Source organism: Arachis duranensis, chromosome 4 (assembly GCF_000817695.3).
Source record: "Arachis duranensis cultivar V14167 chromosome 4, aradu.V14167.gnm2.J7QH, whole genome shotgun sequence".
In the NCBI taxonomy this organism is placed as follows: Eukaryota; Viridiplantae; Streptophyta; class Magnoliopsida; order Fabales; family Fabaceae; genus Arachis; species Arachis duranensis.
The window spans coordinates 12818341-12845085 of record NC_029775.3 but is presented as its reverse complement, the minus strand read 5'-3'; the positions used below and the strand labels follow the sequence as shown (position 1 = coordinate 12845085).

Below are 26745 nucleotides of genomic sequence, written 5' to 3'. Positions count from 1 at the left end.
GGCTTCCTGAGGATGGTGAGAGACGAATGGAGGAACCTGGGAGATGCTCCCTTCATTGGTAAACTGAAGTCATTGACGGTGCCTTTGAGGCAATGGCACAAAGATAACTTCTGTGATATGGACAGTAGACTGATGAGGTTTGAGGATGAAATAAAGAAGCTTGACATCCAGGTTAGTGATGGGATCTATAATGGTACGACGGAGGCTAGAAGAAAGGCTTTGGTGAGCTTTTGTGAAAAGTGGTACACCAGGAAGGAAATTCACTGGAGGCAGATGTCTAGGTCCAAACATGCGAGGGATATGGACAGGAATACGAGATATTTTCATAACATTGCATCGGCCAGAAGGCGGCATAACAGGATTGATGCTCTAGTGATCCAGGGAAGGTTGGTGCGGAACCCGGTAAGAATAAAATATGCAATCAGGGGGTTCTATAAGGAGCTATATCGCCAGGAGTATGCTCCGAGGATTGGTGTGCGTGATGGGCTACTGAAACAGATTGATAGGGCTGAGGCTGAGGCTTTGGAGGTTATGCCGTCGGCGGAAGAAATCAGGGAAGCAGTATGGGATTGTGAATCTTCTAAGGCCCCAGGGAGTGATGGGTTCAATATGAATTTTATCAAGAAATGCTGGGAAGAGGTTGGACAGGAGTTCACAGGAGCAGTATTGGAATTCTTCCAAACGGCAGAATTACCATCTGATGTGAACATCACATGGGTGACACTGGCCCCAAAATTTGTGGGGGCAAAGGAAATCAAGGACTTCCGGCCGATTAGTATGGTGGGATGTGTCTACAAGGTAATTTCGAAGGTTTTGGTAAGAAGGATGAGATCAGTTATGCCAGGATTGGTGGGAGAGACCCAAACTGCATTTGTAAAGGGTAGGAAAATCCATGACGGTGCGCTCATTGCTTGTGAGACGGTCCATTGGCTCAAGATGCGGAAGAAGAGGGCGGCAATTATCAAGCTTGATTTTCAAAAAGCGTATGATAGAGTCCGATGGAGCTTTGTGGATATTGTTCTTCAGCATATGGGGTTCGGCCAGCGATGGAAGGATTGGGTAAAAGAGTGTGTGAGCACGGCATCTATGTCGGTCCTGGTGAACGGGTCTCCAACCAAGGCATTCAACATGGAGATAGGCCTGAGACAAGGGGATCCCCTGTCCCCCATTTCTGTTTGTACTTGTGGTTGATGTGTTGCATCGGATGGTGGGGGAGGCAGTCAGGAACGGACGCATTGAACCACTACTGGTTGGAGGTGAGCATGTAGAACTATCGCACCTTCAATTTGCGGATGATACGATATTATTTTGTCCCCCAAACACAGAGACAGTGGTGCATTATAAGAGACTGTTACGGTGTTTTGAGTTGATGTCGGGGTTGAGCATCAATTATGATAAGTCAAATATGATACCAGTAAACTGTGAGCAGGAGTGGGTTGATCAGGCGTGCGGCCTCTTGGGGTGCAAGCAAGCTGTGTTACCGGTTAGGTACCTGGGAATCTCTCTAGGTGCGAATCCGAGGCTAGTGAAGACTTGGAAACCAGTCATCGATAAGGTGCAAGAAAAGCTCAGCCTATGGAAAGCGAAGGTGTTGAATAAAGCAGGAAAGCTTATTCTCATTAAGTCGGTGTTGAATAGCCTGCCGATATATTACTTAAGTCTGTACAAGATGCCAAAGGCGGTTGCGGACAAGCTGGTTGCGTTGCAAAGGAGATTTATGTGGGGTAAGGGGGATGGAAAGGATGGTATCCCATTAGTTAAGTGGGAGTTGGTTCAGGCTCCGAAGAAGGCTGGGGGTTTGGGGGTTGGGGATGCAGTGCTTTGGAACACAGCACTCTTGTTTAAGTGGTGGTGGCGGTTTTCAAAGGAGGATTGCCCCTTATGGAAGAAAATTGTCTGCTCCTGTAACAATTTGAGCCCTGATGTCATGTTGGTAAATCAGAAGATACCAGAGAAAGGCGGGCCATGGAAGGACATATGACAGTTAAACATAAAGGAGCAGCGGATAAGGGATAAATTGGTTACTGGCCTGGCTATGGAAGTAGGGAATGGAAGGAGTACCATGTTTTGGGAAGATAACTGGGTGCAAGGCGGGCCGCTGAAAGTGGCGTTTCCAAGACTATTCTCTGTTTCCAACCAACAAGGAGAGGTGGTAGGGGAGTGTGGGTTTTGGGATGGATTGGAGTGGATATGGAATTTCCAATGGAGAAGAGAGCTTTTCCAATGGGAGCTGGAACTTGTCCACCAGCTGCATGAGAGGTTACGGCCAGTAAAGCTATCACAGGGTTGGAGGATAATGTGGTCTGGAAGTTTGATAGTAAGGGTGTGTTTTCTACTAATTCTTTTATGAGGGTCCTTCAATCGGAGAATCTGCCAGCAGCGATCACAAGCTATAGTTTCACAAGTTCATTGTGGAAAGGAGTGGTGCCTCCGAGGATTGAGCTTTTTGGCTGGTTTGTCCTTGTTGGTAGAGTTAATACCAAAGACAGGTTGAGTAGGCTAGGCGTTATTCATCACAGTGATAATATTTGTGTGCTCTGTAACAAGGAGATAGAAACTGTCCAGCATCTATTTCTTCTGTGTGATATAGCATTGCAAGTGTGGTGCTGTTGGTTGCGGTCAGTTGGTAGAAAGTGGGCTATTTCGGGTACCATAATAGGACTATTTGAGAGTTGGACTGGCTTGCACACGAGTAAACAAGAGAAGAAGCGGTGGTTGACTAGGTTCTTTGCAGTGATTTGGAACATCTGGTTGGAACGTAATGGTAGAATTTTTAACGATAAGGTAGCAGGTGTTGACCTTATACAACAGAGAACGCTTATGAGATACAACGAATGGACTGTCAGTAATCCCAGTGAGTGTTGATAGCAGTGCCGGCGATGACCAACTTTATAGGAGTTGTTTCTTTGTTTCTTTGTTTTCTTATATGTAGCACCTGACTTTTTGCTCCACTGTATTGTGTTGAGCTTTCGTTGTTTCAAAAAAAAAAAAAATTGTTAAATAGATTATTGGCTTTAAGTTTCCTTAATATGCTAATAAATAAAGTAAAGGCACTTCTTTAAACACTTAATCAATTTTTTTTGTCATGGGTTTTGTTACGGTTATACTCCTTTTGCAAGTAACTTGCCTTGATTTAATTAAGGAAGCACAAGCATGCAATAGTTCTGAATAATAATTTTAAGGAAATAAATTTAATCCTCTTTTGTGGATGTGTCCAGCAATTAGCAATTGATCAGTCACAAAATTTTAAATAAAATTTTAACCTGTAAAATTAGTTTTTAATTTGTTGAATTAAAAAATACCGTAAAAAATAAAAAAATTCGTTGATTCTATTAATTAGAAAAGAATAGATTTCAGGAAAAAAAAGGAAACAATAATTTTGATAATGTTTTTTTTAAACATTTTGAAAAGGAAAAATTAAGAATAGTTAAAAGTTTTAAAATATATTTTTACAGACCTAACAATCATTTAGGTTTTCATATTATTTAGATATATGGGCTTTATATATTTTAATAAAATTATAAATATTCACGTGCCGTAATATTTTTATATTTGATTCTGAGAAAGTTTGGAAATAGTAAAAATTTTAGAAATGATTTTTAATTTGATCAAGTTTATTTTCAAAAGTATTTATCATATATAATATTATCATTCGCCATCTATTTAAAGTAAAAATATTATGATAAAAATAAATATTAAAAAAATAAATAAGTTTTACAAAATTTTTGTTAAATATTTTTTATCTTTAATAATTCTAATAATTAAATTTATCACTAACATTTTATTCAATTAGACAAAATCACTCCATTTTTACTTAGATTTTTTTTGTTAGAATTTATAAGAATTCTTTACTTAAAAATTCTACAAACTTTAAAGAATTTTGAGATTTTTTGGTCTTTTTTAAAAAATTTTAAGTGTAAATTTTTTTATCCTAAATAATCACATTTGTTTTTTTAAATAACTATTCGCACATAATTTTTTACACAATTAATTATAAAACTAATTATTTTCACTAAATATAATATTATGTGATTAGTAGCGCGGATTGCATAGAAATTAGATTCTTTTGAAAATATAATGAGATTGATATTTATCCGTTCATAAATCAGAACAGCAACTTAGGTAGGCTTGTTACTTGTTATGGCACTCAGATATTTTTGCAATACAAAGATTTCAACATACCATCATCATCATGGTTTTCCCAACACATGTTTTTGTCTCTGTTTCATTTATCATCATCATATATCTTCCTCCGTCTAAGATGCTAACTGTGATTGTGTAATTGATGCAGCGAAAGAAGCACTAGGGGAGTTGAGAAGCAGCATCGAAAACGTGAAGAGCCTCATTAGCAACACTTTGAAGCTTCCTTCCCTATCTTCTTCTTCTTCTTCTTCTTCTCCGCTTCAATCTCTTCAAAGAGGCAACTGGGTTAAGCTCATTTGTGGTGCAAGCTTTGAGGTTACTAGTCTCTTATTAAAACAGGTAGTTTGTAGGATATAATTCTAACCATGAAAGATTTCAACTAACATGACATCCATCAAAGATTGGGTTAGTTTGACAAAATTACCTTAAACGGGTAGTTTGTTGGGTAATTTTGCCGAATGTTTGATAGTTTTGTCGAACTAGCTCAAATTTTGATAGATATATTGTCAGTATTCAAATCTTTCATGATCAGAAATAAGTAATTTACTCTTTAATTTCTAATTTCTAAACAGATGCATCATCATGATTTGCCTTAGGGTTTTTGTTTTTCAAACTTAAATATGATATATCATGTGACTTGTTATTGAGATTGGAACTGTATGGGTGCAGTTGACTGCATTGACTGTGCTGCTGATGCATCAGTGGTTAGCGCTGTGAATGAAGGAATTTTAGCCGCAAAAGAAATTGCAGGTCTTCAGAAAAAGCCTTGGGTTATGATCAGTGTCAATGATGATAAAGATCTTCATTTTCGCAAAGCCGGTAAGAAAGAGTCTTTGTTCTTTCTAGTTGTTGCTTACATTATAATATTTCTGCATCAGCATAGTCCAACATAATAATCAATCACTTGATCGATTCAGTATTCAATTTTTCCAATAAATGAATGTTGCTAGTACTGGCTTCTATGCAGAATTTGATCCAGAAAACTGTCCAGCAAATTGTTCTCGCCCTTGCGAAATTGTGTGCCCTGCTAATGCAATATCATTCCTAGGGAAATCAGCATCTGGAACTTCATCTAATACTGAATTACCAAGATTTTTAGTGGTTTTTAACTCGATTTTACTTGGAAGTGATGTCTTTAGTTTTTACAGACTATAATGTCATCTTTTCAAAAACATTTTCACACTTAAATTGTTCAATTGGCTTGGGCGTGCAGGATGGAGTCATAACAGAACGCTGCTACGGTTGTGGCCGTTGCCTTCCGGTTTGCCCCTATGACAAAATAAGTGAGATATTTTCTTGCTACCTTTTGAGATTATAAGTTTTTAACTTCATCTATAATATTCTGATTTCCATGTGCCATGTGATATTTTTAAGAATATGAACTTACTGAATTGGCCCAGGAGAGGTAACATATGTAAGAGACGCCGCGACAACTGCTGATCTCCTCAGGAGAAATGATGTTGATGCTATGGAGATACATACAAGTGGGAGGTAATTTTAGTTACCAAATTAATCATATCAAACAATATTTAATGGATGACTTTAACTGATATGGAAACATATTTTCACAAGAACTGAAAGGATGATTCTCAATTATCAGTTCTCAGTTTCTCATACACATGTAATGTGTTTGCTAAGCTTGTATTTCTATGGCTGTGGCATAACCATGTTTTACATAGATGGCTTTTTCTTTTTCTATTCAGACAATTCAGCTGATAAAGCATAGAAAAAAAACTCAGTTTTCTGATGATTAGATATATGTTGTTCTTGTGATGCATGATTGATGAGTTTAAATTCACTTCCTCATGTTATTTGTCATGATACCACTTCTCCAAAAAGTTTAAGCTAATAGGAGGAGACACATAAATAGTTATATATCTAACATACCCTCTCACACACGAGCCTCTTTTGAGTTTGCAAGTTTTTTTCAAGGCTTTCTTTCTCTTTTTATTGGCCTTATGCTGAAATTCTTTCTTTTGGGGTCAACAAGGATTGAATTCTAAACCTTTAAGTCATAAAAATTCTTGCATAAATGGTTACATCTCTAACATTATCATGCGTTCTTTTTGCAGGCAGAGTGCACAATTCAAAGAGCTCTGGTGTGCTTTAGGGAATTCAGTAGAAAACTTAAAGTTAATAGCAGTAAGTGGTGCCTCCCATAAATTATTAGAAAATATTTGATTTAAATAAAATCATTTCCATATTTTTTCATTCCAAACACACCCTATAGGGTATTTGCATTTGAGTAAAGAGATTAACATAAAACAAAAATTATCCAGGTTAGCTTACCTAATGGTGGAGATTCAACAATACCCTCTATGAATGAGATGTTCTCCATTATGAAACCAAATCTTCAATGCTTCAACTTATGGCAGGTCTGCGTTTCTATGAGTTCAACAATCTCAACATTGTTAATGAGCCTTTTATGCCTCATTTTTTTTAACAAAACCATGTTTGCTATATACACAAATGAAGTTGGACGGCCGGCCGATGAGTGGAGACATCGGGAGAGGAGCAACCAAGGAAACAATCGCCTTTGCTATCGAATTGGCAAAAGCGAAAAACCGACCTCCCGGTTTGTATTCAATAATCCATACATATAAATACATGGTCCTTGAAAACCTTCAGTTTTGTAACAAAATCTGTGAACTTGCATGGTAGGCTTCCTTCAACTTGCTGGTGGCACTAATGCTCACACAATTGATGGATTGAGAAAAAAAGGACTATTTCAAACAACATCTATTGTAGTCGATTCGTCGAATTCGCCAGACGCCTTAATCGGCGGTATAGCTTACGGAGGCTATGCACGGAAGGTAAGATGTTGTTTACTTTCCATCCTTTGTTTTCTTCCTTATGGATCCAACTTGTACATGGCAATTTATCAAATGATGATTGTATGTTTGCTTAGATTGTTGGTAGAGTATTGAGATCAATGCAATCTGAATATGGTGGAGCTGCTAGAATAGAGGATCATCCTCAACATCTTTTGATGGCTCTTAAGGAAGCACTTGCTTTAGTTGGACCTGTTAAATGTTTATGATCTCCATAACTTGTTCACAATCACAATCAGTGCTTGGTAGTTTATATTTGGAACTATAGCAGTACTAGTACAGCATATAGGGTAAGGAAGAATAAAAACTTGTTAAATAGGATAAAAGAAATGTCATAAGAACGCAATAATAATGTTTAATTATTTTATTGGTTTTTATAGTTTTGATGTTTTATTAAAATTTTAATTAGCTCTTTATAGTTAAAAAATTTATAACTGAATTTCTATACTAGATTATTAAAAGAGTAAAGTATCGTTTTTGTCCCCAACGTCTAGGGTAAGTCCTATTTGTGTCCATAACATTTAAATCGTCCTATTTGTATCCCTAACGTTTGTAAAAGTGATTTAATGTTATCCTGTTGTCAATTACACATCATGTGCTTTAGTTAGAATTTTAAAAATTTCCTCTTGAAGTTAGAATACAAATGTTGAAACTAATCACTGTAACATTTACATAATTCACTTTTTTAGGGACATAATTGAACTTTAACAAAAATTTTGAGTACAATATTAAAATTGAACATATCCAAGTGAGATCTAATTGAGAATAAATACATCTAAGTAGGAATAATAGAAAAATACAATCTGATCTATTAGTATAATTGACGCCAAGATAACATTGAATCACTTTTATAAACGTTAAAAATACAAATAAGACGATTTAAATGTTTGAGATGCAAAAAGAACTTACCTCAAACGTTGGAGACAAAAACAATACTTTACTCTTATTAAAAATTTTCCATTAAGTCTTTATAGGTAATTTTTATTTTTTTTAGCAAGTTAGATATATTTTCTTAAGCATTATAACAGGATAAAAATTTACATGTATTCACTTTCATGTGAAGTTATTAATTAAAAATTATTAGATAACAATCATCAAATTTAAAATATTGAAAAATAACCATTTTTATCTATCAATATTTAAAATATTGACAAAATTACTCACAGAAAAACAAAATTAAACTTATCCATATCCTTATCCTTATCCTATAATTCAAACCTTGATAGAATTGGAGAAAAATTCACGGTACTCCTAAATCATAATATAAAAAGTTATTAAATTTGACAGTAAGAGAAAAAATTTAAAATCTCATAAGGTAACCTTTAGTAATAGTCTAATAGATATACAAAATTCAGATGTCAATTTTTTTTTTGTTGCATAAAAAAAAAAGATCAGATTGATGATTTAAGTTACAGTAAGAAGGTCCTCATTCATCTTAAAAATATGATACAATCAAAAGAAACAAAGTGAGTAAGAAGAAAGGTAATCCACAAAAAAATTCTATTAACAACAAAAATGTGAGAAATGAGATGAGAGAGTTAACATTATAAGGAGGTTCTCTCTATAAAATCAAGAAGAGAGAGTGGGGTTTAGGGTCTTTTGGTTATGGATGGAGGGAAACGAAGAGGTTGATACAACCAAGAAACGCAGTGTTTTATGTCTATGGTGGTGTTATGGTGGTGTTAGTAGTGACGATAATACTTGTGGTAATTATGGTGATGTAGTGTTGATAAAATTGTGAAAAAATAAGAAAAGAAAAGAAAAAGATTAAAAATTTTTTATTAATTATTGATTGATTGAATTATGAATATGTTAGACTGAATTTGTGGGTCACGAGACTTTTTTATTGTTGTCATAGATTGAAATGGAAGAGTAGTTTAATAAGTGTGTTGCAAGTAGTGATGGTGATAGAGGGAGTTTGAGAGAAAAAAAATTGATGCTGATACTGATGATGTAGATAAAAGATAAAAAAAATTTAAGAATTGAATATTTTTTGGATACATAATTCATCTTTTATGGGTATAAATTTCATTATTTGGTAAGTAATTTTGTTGACATTACGAATAATTATGAATAAAAATGATTATTTTTCCTAAAATATTTTATTCATTCTTGCCTTGCCTTCAACTTCAAGTTCATTTTATTTTTTAATACACATGTCTTTTGGATTATCTTTTTTATGTTTTCTTCCTCTGCACTATAAAATTTCCACCAATCTTGATACAAAGTTTTCGATAATTTGTTACATATCGGATGGAGAGAAAAAGATAACGAGAAAATATGAGTATAAATAGGGCTGGTAATGGGTAGGGTAGGGTAGGGTAGGGGTTGGACCCTACTCTAACTCTATTCACAGGTTGAAAATTTAATTAAAACTCTATCCTATCCTACCTGCGAATTGAGAATTTCTCAACCCTAACCCTACCCGCACCCTAAAATTTAAACCCTACCCTACTTGCAGAAATATCAAATTTTTTTAAAATAAATATAAAATTCAATCATTTCGAATTTTATACATATTAATAACATAAAAAATAAAAAATTAATGCTTTAAACTACTAAATTAACTAACTAATTTAGTGATTGTTCACTTATTGTAAGTCATTATATAAGAGATGTTTTGGATTCAACTCTCACTTCCTTCACTATATACCTAATTTTTATAAAATATGTGTTATATATGAGGTGCGGGTTGGGTAGAATAGGGTACACCCTAAACCCGTACCCTACCTTACCCGCAAACATACCCAGACAGTACGCCGGGTAGTATATCCTACCCAAACGGGTTGGATCAGGTTGGATCAGGTTGAATATTCACGGGTAAGATATGAATTGCCAGTCCTAAATATAAATAAGATGTGTCACAAAAAAAAACATATGAATACAAGATGGGATTTAATAAATTTAGTACCAAATTTAGGGAGTTAAATTGATTTTATCTCCTTTATATTGTCTATACATAAAAGTTAATAATACATATAAGATTTATACATAAAAGTTAATAATGCATATAAAATTTTTGACAATGATGTTAACTTGGTAAAAAACAAAAGAATTATTTTGATTTATAATTTAAAAAAATATATTTTAATTTGAATTTTAAAGCATCATTATTCACTTTTTCTTTTTAACGAAAAAATGCATCAATATACTAGTGTCATCGTTCACATGCACAAAACTAAGCTAATAATAATAAAGGTTGATATATAGTAAAAGTAAAATGGATAGGGACTGTTTTATTTGACAAAAAACATTGAGATTGATCTGTGTATTAATTTTTCTTGGCGATTAAAATATTCTCTTTTAAAATTTTTGGAGACTGATTTGGGTAATTACTCTGCCAAAAAATAGACTAAGGACTGATTTGTCTCCTGAAGTAAAACCTTAGGCTACGTTTGTTTACAGAGACAGGACACAGAGGTACAAAATGGTGTTTGACAGAGGAGACATGAACAGAGACATTGTGTTCAAAAACACTGAATTAGTGTATTTTGTGTCCATCCTGACAGGAAGGACACGGAGACACTAACAAGAAACACAACTTATTTTTCATTTTTTCTTTTATTATTCTTGTTAATTTTTCATAATTATATTTTTCATTATTATATTTTTTGTCTTAAATTTTTTGAATGAAAAAAATGAGAATAAATTGGATTTTCATAATTTATTCTAGTTTAACACCAAACAAAATACAATAACACAAAATTTTGTGTCTCTGTTCTTTATGTCTTGTTCTCAGTATCTTGTCTTGTCCTGTTCTAAAAAACAAACGCAATCTTAAAGATTGATCTCTGTATTAATTTTTTTTCAAGGACTAAAATGTCTGCTTTTAAATTTTTTGAAAACTGATTTGAATAATTACTCTCATTTTAATTGTTATTTCTATTACCCGTGCATAAAAAATTTCAAATAAAAAGTATGTTAACATATATGAGATAAAATTTAGCTCCAAGTTGGCAAATTTTAAAAGTAGCTTGTTAATTAGGATTAATTTTTAAAAGATTGTTTTCTAAAAATTTAAAGAGTTATCACTACAAAAAAAAAACGTTAAGTACCGTCGGATTTATTATTGCAAGTTATCGTCAGATGGACTTATGAAGGGTTTGTTGTGAAATTCATTACGTCAAATTGTTACTGGCGGGTTCACTTATCCGATAGTAAATTCGTAGGTAATATTTGGAGGAAAAAGGTATAGAATAGGCGGGAACTTTTTTGTTAGATTTACCATCGGATTGTTCCGACGTTAACACATTTTAGTTAAACGTTGCATTTTGGTGACACATGATGGGTTACCGTCCGATTTATCCGATAGTGAATCTGATGGTAATCATCTTTAAAATTGAGTGCGCAAACCCTCTCCTCCTTCATTTCGAAAACCACCACTCTCTCTCAAACCCTCTTCTCCGTTTCTCTCTCTACCCAACCCAACCCCCATTACTGCTGTTCCAGCCCCGGCCCCGCTCTCTCGTCGCTTCTCCGTTTCTCTCTCTACCCATCCCCTTCGCTGCCGCTCCAGTTCAGGTACATCCTCACTCTCCATCTCCATGACATCTATTTCAAAATTTGAAACAGAATTTTTTTAATTGTTAGTGTATTACCTGTTAGTTTGTTATTCTATTAGTGTTAGAAATTTGATTAGTGAAGGTTGTGGCTGTTGAATGATTCTGAGTTAGTTAGAGTGTTATACATTCTTTTTAGGAATTAGGATGTCTAAGAATGTTAGTTCAGAAATCATGCTTGGTTTGTATGTTTGTGTGTGTTAATTGTTATATCAGAATATCAGAACAAACAATGGATAATTATAATTTATGATTTAGGGTCATGTTCAGTTTTTGTCATTTAAATTTAGGATTAAGTTAATTTAGGATTTGTGTCTTAGTTATCATATAATAATTTAGGATTTATTCTTACTTGTTGATTATTATTATTTGTGTTTTGTTTTCATTTGTTTTTGTTAGATTGAAAAATCATGGTCTATGAGAAAAATTTTTTATTTAATTTTTTACGTAAATTTTATTGGTTTATTTGGTGGGTGGATTAGAATTTCAACCCTTATATGTTAGTTTGGATGGAACCCTTGAAGGGTAAAGAAATCCGAATTTTAGGGAAGATTTTGTCGAAATTTTTATAAAATTTTGAGTGAAATTGAAAAATTAAAATTATATTTTCGAAAGCCTTAGAATTATATTTAGGGTTGATAGATATTTATGTTAATTATGACATGAATTGGTTCTTCTTTAAAATTCTTATTTTAAGTATTTTGAGTTATGTCATGTATAATTTTCTTTCGTATAATTATAACAATGCAATATAATCTTGAATACTGAATTATTTGTACTTTGACTTCCTAACTTATAATTAAAATAATTATTTATTATTCATATATTTTTTCATATTTGTTATAATTATCTGTTATTTCTTGAATTTCTTCTTATGTTATTATCTATTAGTGTTTGTTATGTTATTAATATATTTACTGTATTGAGTGTATTAATATGTTTAAAGTTGGTGAATTTAATTGTGTTTGGATCAGTGTTGCTAGAACTTTTTTTCTCTCGCCGTGTTAGTTGAAGCTTTTATTTCAGAGGGGTAAACTTGTATATGTTGTTCATTGATTAACTATAACGTATTACTAGTAATTATGTGATTATTATTTGTTGGAAGTCTTTGTTGAATAATTATTAATGAATACAAATAAAATTTACTAGCTTACATCCAATAAAATTGGGAACGTGTTTATGTCGTAAAGGCTTAATATTCAATAGATAATAAAGGAAAACAGGTCAGCAACACCTTATTTTTGGTACAATCATAACGTGCTAGAAGTTGAGTAGTTACAAAAATAAAAAAATTTAAATATTAAAAATATATACTTTTTCTAACCATGCTTGAAAAAAATTACATCGAAATTAAATCTCCAAAATATTTTTTGAGAATACATATTTAATATTGGAGATTTTTTCCGCATTTTTAAACTATTTGAGGGAATTCTTCTCGATAACATCTCAGTGAATTAACGTCAGCGACAAAATTTTTTGAGTGTATTTTTTGTGGTTTACCGTTAGTTAAATATAGGGTTTAAAGTATAACATGTATCAACTTTTTAATTTGACCCATTAGAGGAACTCAATATATACACATAGAAGACAATAAGGATGACTTAATTAAGAATAGGTTAAAATGCATTTTTTGTCCCTTTAGATAGTTAAAAGTTTTAAAAATATTGCTAAGTTTTGTTTCGTTTCAATTCTGTCCCTAAAGTGTTTGATTTGCATTAAATATATCATTGACGACTAACTTATCAAAAAAAATTAGTATGAATTTAGATATAATTTCACGAGAACAACCTTAAACAGAATGAAATTAGACACAAAAATCATGCAATATTGCTAGATTTGTCCTAAATTTTTTTAAAATTTAGCTATTAAGGATATATTTGATGCGAATCGAACAACCTTAAACAGTAGCAAATCATACATAGGTATCATGTATTATTGTTGTATATATTAGTCCAAAACTTTCTGACAATTAGGTAGCAAGGTACATTTGATACAAAATTAAAAACTTCAACAATACATTGAAATAAAATAGAAGTTACAGACATTTTTTTAAAGATTTCACAAAATTTAAGGACAAAAAAATATGCTTTACCGTTATAAATAAATCATGTAAAGATTAGTATAAAAACTTAATGAAAACACATTATGTCACTTGCTCTGATGAATAAAAGATAAAAAAATTATAAATTTGAATAAAATAAATAATTTAATAACTAAGAATCCAATACTATAAAAATATATGAATATTATAATTAAAAGTTTTCACATAAAGCAAAATAAATAATACCGCACGATATAATGTAACGTCCCTTTCAATAAAATTCCTTACTTAAGTCATGGTATTTTTACTAGAAAGAACATTACGTAATATTTTTTAATAATAACTACTTAATATTGAGCCTTTATGTTGATATCGCATTCTAGTTTTAAGAAAATTCCAAAAAATTTTGTTTTTATTTATTAAAACCATATATCAAAGATCTCCAAGTAATAATAATCATATAAATACTAATAATAATAAATGTTATACACAAGAAATCAAATGAAACTTAGATATAATACCTACCTCTCTGTATAAAATAAAATCTTAAGCAACAAGAGTTAAGGGACTCTATGAAAGCAACTTAACTCATAAACAATTTCCACTATTCGCCCGCAGCTTCATACTGAGTTTTCGAACCTGTGTCATTGAAAGAGTGAAAAATTTTGGGGTGAGAACTAAATTACAAGTTTTCAGTAGGAAATGTGAATACCGTAAAAATAAGAAAATAAAATACAAATAATTAACTTATAATTTAAAATAAGTATTTTTATTATATCTTAAAAAAATAAGATCACCATCCCAATATTATATAGATCTCCTTCATTAACTGATGTCACAAATTATACTTGACACTTAAAGATAGGATAATCTAAAATATTAATGGATAACCAAGTTGCATTGGCAACATCAAGCTCCACATTGAAAGTTGATATTGGCATCTCCTGACTAAAATAGAATTAAAACCTCTCAGTGTTGAAGATATGATGGATAGATAGCCATAAACCTTGAACGACAATTAAAAGACAAACGAAAAAATATCTCCACCTACTATTGAGTGAAACAACATAGCTATTCAAGGCTAATGCACATGAAGCTGACTGCAAAAATGACCTATATAATTATATTATTGCAGATATTGTTTAAAATAGAAGATTGAAAATTCAATTAACATATCTTTCTAATTGACAGAAGTTGAGAAATAATTGCATGATTATGTTAAAGTAATACACTTATCTGACTATGATAATGAATAGTGTTTGCTCCAATTACAAGAATACCACCTATTAGTGAGGGAACTGCTAGAAGCTTGTAGGAATCATGAGGGAGATTCTTGCATGTGAAAACTGAAGGATTACCATGTGTTCATAACACGCAGTGGAAGAAAAGAAAGTAATTTTAAAGATATATTTTGTGCTTAAACTTTATTCCAATAATATATAGATCAGATCTAAATACCTTTGCACGCTTTAGTAAAAACTTTATTTTTCGATTGTACGAAGATTCTATGCGTATCCACACCAAGACTAATCTTTGCTGTCAACTTCTTAACCAATGGACATCTGATCAAAATTGAGAAACCTCTTGCAACTCTTTGCACACCATGAATTTCTTCTTCAAAAATTAGGCTCACATACGTTTATGTGTGTAGAGGTAAAGGAATAAAATTCTTGTGTTTTATTTTTTCTATTTCCTCTACTCTTGGTATATATATATATAGTATGAGATTTGTTACTGATTTTAAATTTGAATCTCAATTCAACTTAAAATCATATCTTATTATTTTAAACTTGAATCTTTCAAATTTATGAATCATATCATAACTTATGAAACAGAATCAGTTAGGATCTCATCCAAATTTAGAATTCAAATTTAGAAATAGAATAACTAATTATTCTCAAATCTCATTTAATATTCTCAATTATCATATTATTATTATATTCTTGGTGCTAGCAAAGAATACAAAATATTCTATTTTAGCACTTGTTAGTGTGTGATGCCATAGGTTCAATTCTAAGCAGATAGTAAATTAGTCATACTAAATTTACTAATCAAGGTTGGTGTCTAGCAACACTCCTTAACGACCCGATAGTATGAAGTAATATATTTTTACTAAGAACCCGAGAAAAACAAAGTATAATTCCTTCTATCTTTCCAGCTCTTGGTTAACCTTTAGAGTATGGTATAATTGTCAAACTCTAACTTGTTACCATTATTATAATGAACTGTGAATGACTTAAGAAACTCATTTCTTCATTCATTCAATTGAGAATTGACAGATTCTTTATTGACTAATAATTAATTCTACAAGTATTTAAATCATACTCAATATCTATTCAACTAGCACCCTAGGGTATTAGGTGTCCAGAATCAAAGTATAATAAATACATTGTTAATTACTATGATAGTCGCAGGTAAAAGGAAACTCTATTACCATGTTCATCTTGAGAATATCCTCTTGACAAATATGCGGTAATTATAATCATTAGGAATTCTCAAAGTGAGTCAGTTCAATGGTCATATCTCTATATGAACCATCTATATATATAATTCAATAAATGAGATTTATTAATTTTCATCCAATGAAGATTATTTTCTCTCAATATTATGATCACTATCACAATGATAAATCACTAAATTTAATCAAGGAGATTATTATATTAACATTTTAATATAATAACAATATCAAATTATTTGACACGTGATTGATTAGATTGTGGTCATACTACTTATTTCCAACAAAAACACAATTTGAAGAAAATAATTATATCTTTAAAAGAGGAGAAAAATTCAGCAAAAACAAAACAGATGTTGGATTCTGAAATCTCCAAGCAAAATATCATTCAAAAATATATAAAACAGAAGGATTTCACTGTGCTTAACAACTTACAAAAGAAATCTCACATTCAAGGTGTAAGTTGTGGAGAAAAAAGATGACATAATTCAATAAACTACTCTTGTGTCATTCCATTTATCTACCATTCAATAGTAAGCAAAACCAATGACTAGCAGAATAAAAATAGATAAGACTAAATATATATAAATGAGTAGTTTTTTATCTATTGCTGAAAGACTACTCTGTCAATAAATATACCTAAATATATATAAATGTGTAAAACAAACTGAGAGAGAGCAAGGATGCCAAATGCTAAATATAATAGAACATGGTATACTAGGGAAAACGTATTCCCCAACTACGGGAAACCAAGCTTCGACAGTAAGTATATTAAATTTATGAAGTTGACAGGTAATAATTGGAAACTAGATGGTAGTTTTTCCATTTTCAAACTTCAAACAAGACTAACATGATAGTATCCTTAACAGAACACAAAGAATACATATATTTCTCGTCTCACTTGGATCAGTGCTCTCAGATAAGAATTTTTGCGTTTGCTGAATCACATTGCATATTGCACAATTAGTTTTATCAAAGCAAAACTTAGTAAACAGATTATTTTGAAAAAAAAATCATATTAAGGAACTCAAGCTGACAATAATGATATGTTGGAAAACATACAGTTTAATAGTCCAATAGAGAAAACCCCAATGGGCATAAGCAGTTAAGCACAAGTTATTTCAACTGGAAGTGATTAGGTGCATTATTAAGTGAATAGTGATCAAATTGTTCAGCAGTGTTAATAGATCATGACAAAAGCAAGTGAATCGGCATACCTTGATAAACAATAGGCAAAGGTCAAAACAGTTGACAATGATCTTACAAAATGCAGAAGCTGTTCCTTAATTACCTGTCTAGTTTCTGTAGGTAGAATTACTGGTTCCAATGCTCTGAAATTAAATAAACATTCACTATGCAGATAGTTGATGCATATAGAAAGATATAAAGTATTCATCTTCTGATAAATTTTAATGTGCCATAACAACGAAACTTGCAAAAGAGTATTGCTCCAGTCCATAAAAGTAATGGCCGAATGTAAGAAGTTACTATATAATGTGTTTTACTTTTCTTCCAACTATTATCACTCCTCTGCAAAATAAAGTAAGCAAATTAAATTTGCGTACTAATAGCCCGGAATCAGTTAATATAAACATGAAGAATAGAATAATTACAGTGTAACTTGGAAAAGCAATTTCCTTATCTGACATGCTAATGGACCAACACCCCATGTTGCAAAAATGATAATGACAACTGAAGGCATCAACTTTAATATTACAGGATTACTATGTATCTGATTAATAGACCTGCAGAAAAGAAGGGGAAAATTGTAATTGCATACCAACACCAAAAGGAATAAGCTAATAAAAGAGAACTCAAATGCATACACTTACTAGGCTAAAAACCACAAAATTTATATTGTTGTTTATGATTCAATAAATTGATCCATATTGTTGTTGACAAATGAGTTCTCCTGAATTAGATTATTCTTTAGCTATGGTAATTTCATTCAATTAAAACTAAAAGAAGAGGTCTACAAGACTACAATAAATATGGTCAAATTTTCAATTGTAAATTGGCATCAATCCATTAATGTGGTAGAAGAAAAATAAAGGTTAGAACATGAGACACATGAAGATATATTGGTTTGTATCATTGCAGAGGGGAATATGACAATGATCTCTTTCTATGCACTATGATAGCTGTAAAGTTACTGTGTCCCCATCTTCGTTACTACTAGCTTTTAGGGCATTTGCTTTGATTAAAGCAGATCTGCATGAAATCTCATGTTGCAATGTTTTTATCTGAAACGAAATGCATCGAATCAAAATTAACAAAACAATTAGCATGGCTGAAATTAAGAGTGCAGTGATGAACTCATTATGAATGCTTACCCTATCCCTCACCAAATTAAGCTCCTGCAAAAATTAACATAACAGAATCATTAATCACCATTATCAAATTGCAGAACAAGAACAATACAATGAACGAAATGCTGAAGGAACTAACCGCTAAACAAGAGATAGCAGAAAATTGAAATTGATGAATCCAAACTAGTACTAACTGAATTAAATTTCTATTATAGACAACTATAGCCACCATTCCATGAAATTGAAAAGAGGAATTACGAACCGGTTAGAGATTACAAACAACATATATCTTGCTGAATTATATCACACCATTCCGTGAAATTGAAAAAAAAAAGAATTAATTGCATGAAATTGAAAATCTAACCTCCAAGCGAAGAAAAACAGAGGGCTTCAGTTTCAGTTAATTAGTGGATTGAAAATCTAACCTCCAAGCAACGGAATCACAAAATTAGTGTTCGGATTAGAGCGGCGGTAGAGAGAGCTCTGCGACGACGGCAATGAAGGGAGCAGATGCAACAAGAGCGGCGGAGAGGACTCTGCAACGATGGCGACAAAGGGAGCAACGCGAAGAGAGCGGCGGCAAAGAGGGCTCGTGCGATGCGAGCGGCAGCGGCGGCAGCAGCAACAGCAATGGCGAAGAGAAGAAGTAGCTCGTTGATGGAGAGAGGAACAAGCTCGTTTGATTTGTGTGGTGCGAATGGAGCTCGATAGGGTAGGGGCAATGCTAGGTTTGTAACTCAATTTTTTCGACGAAATATTTTAAATTACAGACAGATTTTCTGTCTATAATAATTTAACAAAACACAATATTTTTATTCATTTAAATACAGATGGATTTTCTATCAGTATCTATTTCCCACGAAATAAAATTAACATTTTCGACATAATTATCGACAAATTTTCTTTTTCATTTGTAATTTATGCTAATTCATTTTCCTTCGTTTCTGACAGAAATTTCTTCGCAAAATCTGTTTGTATTTTTGGGGGATAAAATCTGTCGAAAATATCCATCTGTAATAAATAGTTTTCTAGTAATGTAGGATAACCAAATGATTACATTGCTGAATTAGATATTAGAGGATTCAGGGACGCATGATCTATAGGAACATGTATGTCCACGTGTACCAATTAAACTTTCGAATATTTTTGAAAAAAATAACTAATGTTAAGGAAAAAAAACATTCTTTACCCTTAAATACAATTAATAGTTAAATAAAAAATTGGACTTTGTCTTCCGGTTTACATGTGGGACAAAGATTTCGACCGATAGCTGGAGTGGATAAGAAATAAATCTACCCACGGAGTTGGATTCGTTTGCAATTCTCCAAGACCGTAATCAACAACTCACAATATCGAGGTTGAGAACAATTAGAGACAAGGATGGGAGTAACTTTGGTAGGCTTTTGGTGATAAAAGTTACTTTGCCATTGTTTAGAGATAACATTTCGCAGAACAGCTTTGCTCGAACAAATTTAATGTAAAAATGAAAGAATGGGAAAGTATTTGTCGATAACAGTTCTAATATATTTGTGTATAGATTGCCATTTGCAAATTTAGAGGTCATAACAAAAATCTAACAGTAATTGTTATTAAAAAAACATAACATATAACATGAAATTAATATTTTCAAAGCGAGAGTAAACGTAAAAAAAATCATTATCATAAAATTAAATCCAGTTACGATAATCAATATCTTATTAACAAATCAACAGAATCAATAAGGTCTGCACTCTTCAGATCCAACCTCCATCAGATCGGTTATAACATTATCTGAATTGACATGAAATAACCCAAAACAAAGATAAAGAAACGAATGGCTTAATAATAGAAACTAACACAGACAGAATGATCCAGAAATAAAATTAGGAAACAAAAATAACGAAAGAAAAGAAAATTTTTTTATTAAATATTTGAAAATTATATTTAGCTATCTGAAAATCACCAAACATGACTAGAGACAGCAGATAACCCAGAATTCTAACCCATCACATTATTTCCTACATATTTCAAACACTAACAGATAGAGATCAAGAAGAGTAGAAATATATAGCACAAACTCATTCACCCAGGAAGCACAATGAATAAATAGAAAGACAACGCATTAAAAAAAATGAAGAAGGAAAATGTGATTAAATTCAAAGTGCCAATATTCAATTATTGACTGAAAAATAAAATCAAAAGAAAAAAAAAACAACATGAAGCCTACCTGAAAATTTGAGCAAGACGGTGACAGCATAGCAGAAAAATAGGCAAGAAAATGAAACAACAAATAGTTGTGATGAGAATAAGAATGCACAAACAAGGATGACAAAGAACAGAGACAAATCACAAACAATACAGGGACCAGGAAAGGCTGAGGAGGATAAAAACATGGGCCAATTACACACGAAAGAAACCAAGATATGAAACCAACCGTCCAAATACCACTAGCAACACCAGCAAATCAATTTTGAATCTGATTAATTGATGAATTTGATTTTAGGTTACGAAAGGGTTTGGAAGCAAGTATGGAGAAAGAATTGGGAACTATATTTTCATAAACCATAATAAATGAGATTTATTAGATATATTGTTACCTATTTCAAAAGAAAATGTCATTTTTTTTTAAAATCACATCCAAATCCAAATACCAAATGCAAGGAAGCAATTTGCGCTAAGACCAATATATTACAACAGAATCAATAAGCTTTGGCATATTCAGATCTAACATCCATCAGATCAGTTAGAAAATCATCCGAATCGACACTAAAGAATCCAAAACAAAGATCAAGAAATGAATGACTAACTAACAGAAATTAATGCATCCAAAATGATCCAGGAAAAAAATTAAAAAACGAATATAATGAAAGGTAACACCCCCGACATAATGATGATAGCAGAAAAAATATAACATACCAATAAGGACAAATTAGACAACCAAAAATCAGGCAACTAAAGAGCATAAAAGAAGCCAATGAGTTATAGCTCAAATGACATAGTCTCCCCATACTCATCTAAGAGATCGCGGGTTCAAGTCTTCCTATCTTTGGCAAAAAAAAGAGCATAAAAGAGATGCTTGGCCCAAGAAGTAAATGAAGATTCAGAGAAGATGGAGTCTTTGGACATAGAAGAAACAGAGTGAAGACAACAATCCGGCAGCGACAACCACTCACCACCAGTAAAACCCGCGACAGATTACAACACCAAAAATATTGCAACTAAAGAGCATAAAAGAGATGTTTGGGCCAACAAGTAAGATGAAAATGTAGAGAAGAAGGAATCTTCGGATGTAGAAGAGACATAGCCAAGGCAACAATCAGCCAACGACAACCACACACCACCAGTAAAACCCACAACAGATTAGACAACCAAAAATCAGGTGACTGAACAACATAAAAGAGTTGCTTAGCCCAAGAAGTAAGATGAAGATACAAAAAAGATGGAGTTTTTGGACATAGATGACACTCAGAGAAGGCAACAATCTGACAGCGACAACCACACACCACCAGTAAGTCCACGATCAATTTTTGAGTTTCATAGAAAAGCAATAGATACCAAAAAATGGAGATATACTCGTGGACCTAGTTTGTATTTTATTCAGCTAAACTAACATCTAAGATTTTAATTAGGTATTTAAAAATTATTACATATGACCAGAGATAGCAGAGACCTTGGAACCTCCAGCTATCACAAAATTTTGAGTGAACTACCAACCCGGCCCTGTCCATTTCTCAGAATGACAACGCGACCCCTCACCATAAAAATGACCCACTTCGATCCTTGTCCTTTACTTCCGTGACCCAACGCAGTCCCTGTGGGTGTTTTTTCGTCAACTTTGAATGGAAAATGCTGACGTGTCAGGTTCAAAAATGGATGGGGGTCTAATTGTCTCTAAATTTAAATTAGTTAGGGATTTATTTGTCCCTATTCTTTAAGTAATATTTTTTAAAATTTTTATTCATTATATTAATATTCTTTTTTTAATAAAGTATTGAATATATGGTATAATAAGTACAAACTAATTAATAAATTATTCAAATTTAAAAATATCATTTATTATGAATAATTTTCAAATATAATTTTTAAATATATATAAATAATAAATATTAAAATTTGGTTAATACATTAATAATAATAATCCTATGATAATTTTCACAATAAAATAAAAACTAATGAACACATTATTTGATACATAGTAAAATTTTTTTGAGTAATAACAAATTTAATTTTTTTTATCTCTTTAAACTAAATTAATAATTCTATTTGATATCTTGACACTAAAATACACTATGAGTAGGCTACTAATAGTCTAATACTAAATGAAATAAAACATAATATATATTATAGAGACCATTTATAAACTCAGCAAACTCAAAACATCAATAATATTATTAATCTATGAATAATATTTTGAGTAAAATATATGTAACATTTAATTAAATTTTAATATACATAAAATTTTAGTTAATTCACATTATTCTTGATAAATCTTTATGGATCTGTACTTTATGAGAATATGTATTATTGATAGATTAATAATATTATTAATGCTTTGAGTTTGTTGAGTTTATAAATGATCTTCATAATATATATATATTATGTTTTATTTTATTTGGTATTAGTAGCCTACTCATGGTGTATTTTAGTGCAAAGATATCAAATAGAATTATTAATTTAGTTTAAAGAGAGAAAAATACAAAAAAATATTATATATCAAATAATGTGTTTATTTTTTTATTTTATTGTGAAAATGATCTAGATTATAATACTAATATTATATCATAGGATTATTATTATTAATGTATTAACCGTATTTTAATATTTATTATTTATATATTTAAAAATTATATTTAAAAATTATTTATTTAGTTTGATAATAAATAATATTTTTAAATTTAAATAATTTATTAATTAGTTTGTACTTATTATACCATATATTCAATAATTTATTAAAAAAAGAATATCAATATAATGAATAAAAAATAATTTAAAAAAATATTGTTTGAAGAATAATAAGGACAAATAAACCCCTAACCAATTTAAATTTAGAGACAATTATACCCCTATCCATTTCTGAATATTAATATAATGAATAAATTTTTTTAAAAAATATCATTTAAAGAAAGGGACAAATAAACCCCTAACCAATTTAAATTTAGAGACAATTAGGCCCCTGTCCATTTTTGAACCTGACACGTCAGTATTTTCTATTTAGAGTTGACGGAAAAATACCCACAGAGACCACGTTAGGTCACGAAAGTAAAGGACAAGGTCTGAAGTGGATTGTTTTTATGGTGAAAGATCTCGTTGTCATTCTAAAAAATGGATAAGGGCCAGATTGGTAGTTCACTCCAAAATTTTCTATGTATTTCAAAGAAAATGAACACAGTCAACAATACATGTGATATGGTCACCTTTAAAAGCGAGCTATAACTCGACATTATGGCTGTTATCACTAAGAGCTGTAACTGTCATCCGTTATAAGCTCGGCTTTTCATAAGCCATAACTCGGTCAGAATTATATTTCTATCATAACCGACGATTAAAACGGCACATCAGTCAGTTACAATATCAATCATTTTGAAACTGACGATTAATGTCAAAAACGTAACAGACGAGGAGCTCACCATATAAAGCAAGGTAAGATATTCTACCAAGTTAAGTTTTTCAGAGAATACAATATACTGACTTAAGTTTCGGAGGGCCTTTGCAGGTACACTCCTCCCTTTTTCCGTTGCTCGTCTTTTCACATCCCTTCACAAGAAAGAAAGCTCGGATTCAAGGATCAAGTGTTCAAGCCTTTGAGGTGATAGCTCGGCAAACAACCGATCTATTTCGCAGGCAAGATCAATTGGCACCCACCGTGGGGCCGAAGAGATAAAATTCTTTCTTTTGGTCCCATTGTTTTCGCTCGCACCCATGGCTGACGTACCACCTCCTTCCACATTCGAACTTATGCGAATGATATCCGAGCTACAACAAGCCAATCAGCGGATGGCAGATGAAAATCAAATAATGGCCGCTAAAATTGCTGAACTGAACCATGCTCGGAGAAAACAATGAGCATCATTCCGACCCCTCTCATGTTTCGGAGACCAATCAGGCTGAGGAAGCCCAGCTTGAAGACGAAAACGAGGAACCTGACGAACTTATAGGACCTTTCACGCCAGAAGTAATGAACTTCAAGCTGCAAAAAAAGATTCACCCTGCCACTAACCCTCACACCCTATGATGCGCTCGGAGATACGAAGAAATTTCTCAAAAAATTCCGATCAATAATGATCGTCAACGGTGCATCTGATATTGTTTTATGCCGTTACTTTTTGAATTATTTAGATGGTTCTGCACTTGATTGGTTGTGTACTTTGCCTGCAGGTTCCATTTCAATATTCCAACAACTGGCCAAGCTATTTGAAGAACACTTTGTTGGATCTGCAATTTACCTGCACGATTCGGATTATCTGAATACAATAAAACAAGGACAAAATGAAAGTCTGAAGGATTACATGACTCGCTTCACCAAGGTTGCCATTAGCATACCAAACCTTCACCCTGAAGTCCATCTTCACGCAATCAAAAGTGGACTCCGGCCCGGGAAATTCCAAGAAACCATTGCTCTGGCTAAGCCAAAAACTCTTGCCAAGTTCTGCGAGAAGGCGAAAGGTCAAATTGATATTGAAGAACTAAGACAAGCCCAGAAGTCGGACAAAACACATTTCAGAGACGACGACAAGGTGCCAAACAGTAAGAAAAATTTTAAACTAACTCTTCGGTTTGATTCTTATACATAGTTCAACACCAAACGTGAGGATATCATCAAAGAAATCCTAAATTCGAAGTTAATCAAACCACCAAGGAAGGCTGGTACCTATCAAGATGCTAAGAACGTGGATAAGTCCAAGTATTGTGCATTCCACCAAAAGCACGGCCACACTACCTACGACTATGTGGTGGCAAAAGACCTCTTGGAAAGACTAGCTCGGCAAGGCCACCTCGACAAATATACTGGAGGACACATGCATAAACGTCCCACAACCAATGACCTACCCGAACAACCACACCGGGGCAAAGAAAAGGCAATACCAAGCACTTATGAAAGGCCCCGAGGTATAATTAATTGTATTTCAGGAGGATACGCCAGCGGAGGACATTCAAATTCAGCTAGGAAAAGATTGTACCGAGCAATATGCTTGGTAGACAGCCCAGGCGTTGGAACCGAGATCAACACCCCACTCCCACAAGTCACATTCACACATGCAGACTTCAATTCTAATATACAAAACCTAGATGACCCTGTTGTCATCACCCTACAACTGGGAGACTTGTTGGTAAAAAAGGTCCTCCTGGATCTCGGAAGCAGCACCGACGTTCTCGTTTACTCAACATTTCAAAAAATGAAGTTAAGCAACAATATTCTGCAGTCAACAGGCGGAGACCTAGTCGGTTTCTTGGGTGAGCGAGTTCCGATAATAGGCTCAGTGTGGTTATACACCACACTAGGTGAACATCCTCTTTCAAAAACATGCGACATTCAATATTTAGTAGTAGACTGCTTAAGTCCATATAATCTTATACTTGGCCGACCTTTTTTAAACAAGTTCGGCGCCATTGTATCTACATTTCATCTGTGTGTTAAGTTTTCTCTGCAGGACGATCATGTCGTGACAATCCATGGAGACCATAAGGAAGCACGGCAATGCTACAATATCAGCATGAAATTACAAAATCATTCACAACATCAGATCAACAATGTCGACATTAACATCAACAACAACTCAGCACTGGCAGACCTAGATCCAAGAGCCGACTTCCGAGAAAGACCTTCACCATCTGATGACTTGCAAAAAGTTTATTTCACTGATGACCCTAACAAATTCACCTTTGTAGGAAAATTAGTCAACGGGAAAGAAATGGAAGCCATCACCACCTTTCTACAACAACAAGCCGACCTGTTCGCATGGACACCTTCTGATATGCCCGGCATCGATCCACACATCATCAGTCATAAGCTAGCAATAAACCCATCTGCACGACCTGTGCAACAAAAGAAAAGAAAACTCGGGGATGAAAAATGAAGGGCATCATTAGAAGAAACTCAAAAGCTGATCAATGCGAATTTCATTACAGAAATCAAATTCACTACATGGCTAGCCAATGTGATAATGGTAAGAAAACAAAACAGTAAATGACGCTTGTGCATCGACTTCACTGATTTAAACAAATCATGCCCGAAAGATTCCTATCCCTTGCCATCCATAGACACATTGGTAGATAACGCTTCCGGTTACGCTACCTTAAGTTTTATGGATGCCTACTCGGGCTATAACCAAATTCTCATGCATCTTTCTGATCAAAGTAAAACGGCATTCATTACTGACTTCAGTAATTACTGCTATAAAGTTATGCCATTTGGACTAAAGAATGTAGG

The 26745-nt window shown here is 32.7% G+C and overlaps 3 protein-coding genes and 1 long non-coding RNA gene across 4 annotated transcripts; 3 read left to right on the top strand and 1 right to left on the bottom strand.

Moving 5' to 3' along the window:
- Positions 1-1204: 1204 nt before the first annotated feature.
- On the top strand, positions 1205-1981 carry LOC110280422 (uncharacterized). The gene has a single exon (XM_021141460.1). The coding sequence runs from the start codon at positions 1205-1207 to the stop codon at positions 1979-1981; it is 777 nt and encodes a 258-aa protein (XP_020997119.1).
- A 2821-nt stretch (positions 1982-4802) lies between these two features.
- On the top strand, positions 4803-7336 carry LOC107483441 (uncharacterized). Its single transcript, XM_016104059.3, has 9 exons — positions 4803-4962; positions 5111-5244; positions 5357-5426; positions 5544-5634; positions 6216-6285; positions 6423-6518; positions 6619-6718; positions 6805-6956; positions 7052-7336. Exons 1-9 carry the CDS (start codon positions 4803-4805, stop codon positions 7181-7183), a joined length of 1005 nt encoding a protein of 334 aa, XP_015959545.1. The 3' UTR covers positions 7184-7336.
- A 9670-nt stretch (positions 7337-17006) lies between these two features.
- On the bottom strand, positions 17007-17917 carry LOC127746486 (uncharacterized). The gene is made up of 3 exons (XR_008008123.1): positions 17651-17917; positions 17462-17559; positions 17007-17360 (listed from the first exon to the last, which is right to left on the bottom strand). It is a non-coding gene; the product is annotated as an uncharacterized LOC127746486 (long non-coding RNA).
- A 6678-nt stretch (positions 17918-24595) lies between these two features.
- LOC107483427 (uncharacterized) lies at positions 24596-26392 on the top strand. Its single transcript, XM_016104046.1, has 2 exons — positions 24596-25051; positions 25109-26392. Exons 1-2 carry the CDS (start codon positions 24596-24598, stop codon positions 26390-26392), a joined length of 1740 nt encoding a protein of 579 aa, XP_015959532.1.
- The last annotated feature ends 353 nt before the right edge of the window (positions 26393-26745 follow it).